Here is a 3,552-nt window from a genome sequence, read left to right as displayed (position 1 = left end):
GCACTAGAGGCGGTTTAGCCAATCACAACACACTGGGCTAGCTAACCAATCAGAGCCCATCGCCTATTTCTGAGGGCGGGACTTCATACAAGAAGGAAACTGATCAGCGCGTTTCTCAGAGAAGGGACAGAGCGGCGTGAAATAAAGGTAAATTATGTGAAAAATAATGTGTTTTTAAAAAAAACTAAGCATTAACACATGTTAGACTGCACCCCATAAACACAATCAAGCCTAGAAACAAACCACTGATCCACCCCTTTAACATTTACTAATCTTTTTAAGTTTTTAATACCTCTTAATAATAAACTTGACATTAAGAAGCATTTTTATTTTACCTTGACAAAGTTTTAAAAATCTTCAAGGTTTTTATTTTCAACATTTTCTGTTTCTTGTTGCATTATATAAGGCTTAATGTGTCTTACACCTTCAAAGAATTACAATGCAAATTCAGATTTGATTCATATACTGTTATAAATATAATGAATAAACAATATACAAATTTAAACTGCCATTCTGAAAGTTTGGGGTCAGTAAGATTTTCTTTTTAATAAATTAATAATTTTATTTAGCAAGGATGCATTAAATTAAATACAAAAATATAGTTTCAGAAGATTTCTATTTGAAATAAATATTGTTCTTTGGGACTTTCCATTCATCATCTTGATCAGCAATTCAGCATATTAGAATGATTTTTGAAGGATCTTGTGACACTGAAGACTGGAGTAATGATGCTGGAAATTCAGCTTTGATCACAGGAATACATTACATTTTTAAATATATTCAAATAGAAAAGAGGTATTTTAAACTGTAATACTATTTCAGAATATTACTGTAAGAGACTTCTTACAAACAATATAAAAAATTTTTACCGGCCCCAAAAATAGTATATTATAAGTGGTGGAATCCAGCTCATGATCTCTTATTCAAACACACACAGATCCAAGATCAGTCTCCAAAACCTCTATTTCTCCTCACCTGTGAGGGTCATTCACCTCCACAGCAAACTTCTTCTCTCTGAAGTACAAGTTCTCCAACTGCTTCCACTGGAAGAGCTAAATCAGGAAAAACAACACGTGAGAGAGAGTTTCACGGGCTGATCTCTAGAGCTCACAGTGAGTCCAGGAGCTTCACCGACTACACCTCACTGCAAAATGACTCAGTACACGTCAACCTGGCAACCGCTGCAGTACTGCATGTAACCACAACAATCCTCAAATTATATTTCCTTATGATTATTAAAAATACATTCATATTCAAGCTGATTCAATCCTACTGAGTATGCATTCACAGTCATACAAAAGGTTGGGGTTTGTACGATTTTTAAGGTTTTTGAAAGAAGTCTCTTCTGCTCAACAAGGCTGCATTTATTGGATAAAAAATACAGTAAAATACAGAAATATTATTACAATTTAAAATAGATGTTTTCTATTTGGATATATTTTAAAATGTAATTTATTCCTGTGGTCAAAGCTGAATTTTCAGCATCATTACTCCAGTCTTCAGTGTCACATGATCCTTCAGAAATCAGTCTAATATGCTGATTTGATGGTTTCAAGAATGTTTCTGAATATTATCAATGTTTATAAACAGTTTAATATTTTTTTTGGGAAACTGTTATACATTTTTCAGGAGTCATTGATGAATAGAAAGTATTAAAGCAAACATTTATTAGCATTTTGTAAAATAGAAACCATTACAGAATAAAAGTCTTTACTGTCACTTTTGATCAAATGCATCCTTGCAGAATAAAAAAGTATACTTTTTTTTTTTTAAATCTCTGACCCCAAACCTTTGAAAGGTACTTTTTTAATTTAGACATTTGATAGTAACCCTACATTTTTATTGTCATTCTACCATTCTAAAAGTAGTAGGTATAAGGTTGCTGAAGAAAAAAAAATTCTACCAATATATATATATATATAAAATACAGTATACACACTTTCTCCTTCACGGTTTTACACCATCACAACATTTCAGCAGAGGCGTCTGCAGGTTACCGACAAGAACAAACTCTCAAGACTTCACATGTGAAACTGAATTATCTAGCTTTTAGAGCCTCTTACCGGTGGTTCAGGAGGTTAAATGATGTTAATCAAATCCTGAGCTTCTTCATTATATATTTTAAAATGTAATTTATTCCTGTGGTCAAAGCTGAATTTTCAGCATCATTACTCCAGTCTTCAGTGTCACATGATCCTTCAGAAATCAGTCTAATATGCTGATTTGATGGTTTCAAGAATGTTTCTGAATATTATCAATGTTTATAAACAGTTTAATATTTTTTTTTTGGAAACTGTTATACATTTTTCAGGAGTCATTGATGAATAGAAAGTATTAAAGCAAACATTTATTAGCATTTTGTAAAATAGAAACCATTACAGAATAAAAGTCTTTACTGTCACTTTTGATCAAATGCATCCTTGCAGAATAAAAAAGTATACTTTTTTTTTTTTAAATCTCTGACCCCAAACCTTTGAAAGGTACTTTTTTAATTTAGACATTTGATAGTAACCCTACATTTTTATTGTCATTCTACCATTCTAAAAGTAGTAGGTATAAGGTTGCTGAAGAAAAAAAAATTCTACCAATATATATATATATATAAAATACAGTATACACACTTTCTCCTTCACGGTTTTACACCATCACAACATTTCAGCAGAGGCGTCTGCAGGTTACCGACAAGAACAAACTCTCAAGACTTCACATGTGAAACTGAATTATCTAGCTTTTAGAGCCTCTTACCGGTGGTTCAGGAGGTTAAATGATGTTAATCAAATCCTGAGCTTCTTCATTATGTTACCGTCTACTCTGCTGAAGCCGTCTTTACTCGCGGTTCCTGACTTGTCTCATCAGGTTTCCTACAGGAGCTCAGGCATGCAGTCTTGGCCCAGCCTTGCTGCTCATGACATCAGTCAGATACCAGAGCAGCTCCTCACAGGACTCGCGCATAGCAGGCTCTCCTCCCTGCTGTGAAACTCAGCTAAAGCCCAGGGTGGATCACTCTTACTCAGGCTGGGTCACTGCTCCACCTGTTCTAGCCCAGCCGGAGAATCCTAAACCAGTTGTTCAGTTCATAATCGCAAGTGTGTGATGTGTTATATAATTCTGTGAATTATCAGTGCCATCATCTCTCTACGATGATTTTAGGGCTCTATAAGTTTTGTGATGCACAAAACGCACACAGAACCACAGAATCCAGTCATAAAAATGGAGTCTTCAGTCTTACTGTCTTCAGTCTCTGCATTCCCACTATATAACAACCATGAACACACAAACTTCATCTCCAGAGCTGCTCTGTGAGTCACTTCTTAAAGGGTTAGTTCACCCAAAAATGAAAATTAGGCTGCGTTTTACTCACCCCCGAGGCATCCTAGGTGTATATGACTTTCTTCTTTCAGACGAATCCAGTCGGAGTTATATTAAAAATTGTCTTTGATCTTTCAAGCTCTATCGTTGTACTCAGCGGGTGTTGCATTTCTTCAGTCCAAAAGACCTGAAATAAAAAGCGCCCTTCCATAAAAAAAAAGTGTCTCACACGGCTCCCGGGGG

The 3,552-nt window shown here is 34.9% G+C and overlaps 1 protein-coding gene across 2 annotated transcripts in view; it reads right to left on the bottom strand.

Annotated features, from left to right (window-relative positions):
* The window catches only part of frmd4bb (FERM domain containing 4Bb), a 72,331-nt gene that overhangs the window by 15,503 nt on the left and 53,276 nt on the right, over positions 1–3,552 (bottom strand). For both annotated transcript variants that reach the window (XM_016513681.1, XM_016513682.1), the window contains exon 12: positions 976–1,052. In XM_016513681.1, the coding sequence (XP_016369167.1) occupies positions 976–1,052 (77 nt within the window). The remainder of the gene's footprint in view (positions 1–975; positions 1,053–3,552) is intronic.

Source organism: Sinocyclocheilus rhinocerous, unplaced genomic scaffold, assembly GCF_001515625.1.
Source record: "Sinocyclocheilus rhinocerous isolate Xijiao unplaced genomic scaffold, SAMN03320098_v1.1 scaffold776, whole genome shotgun sequence".
NCBI classification, from domain to species: domain Eukaryota; kingdom Metazoa; phylum Chordata; class Actinopteri; order Cypriniformes; family Cyprinidae; genus Sinocyclocheilus; species Sinocyclocheilus rhinocerous.
The sequence above is the reverse complement of the archived record's forward strand: the minus strand, read 5'-3'. Positions and strand labels throughout refer to the sequence as shown.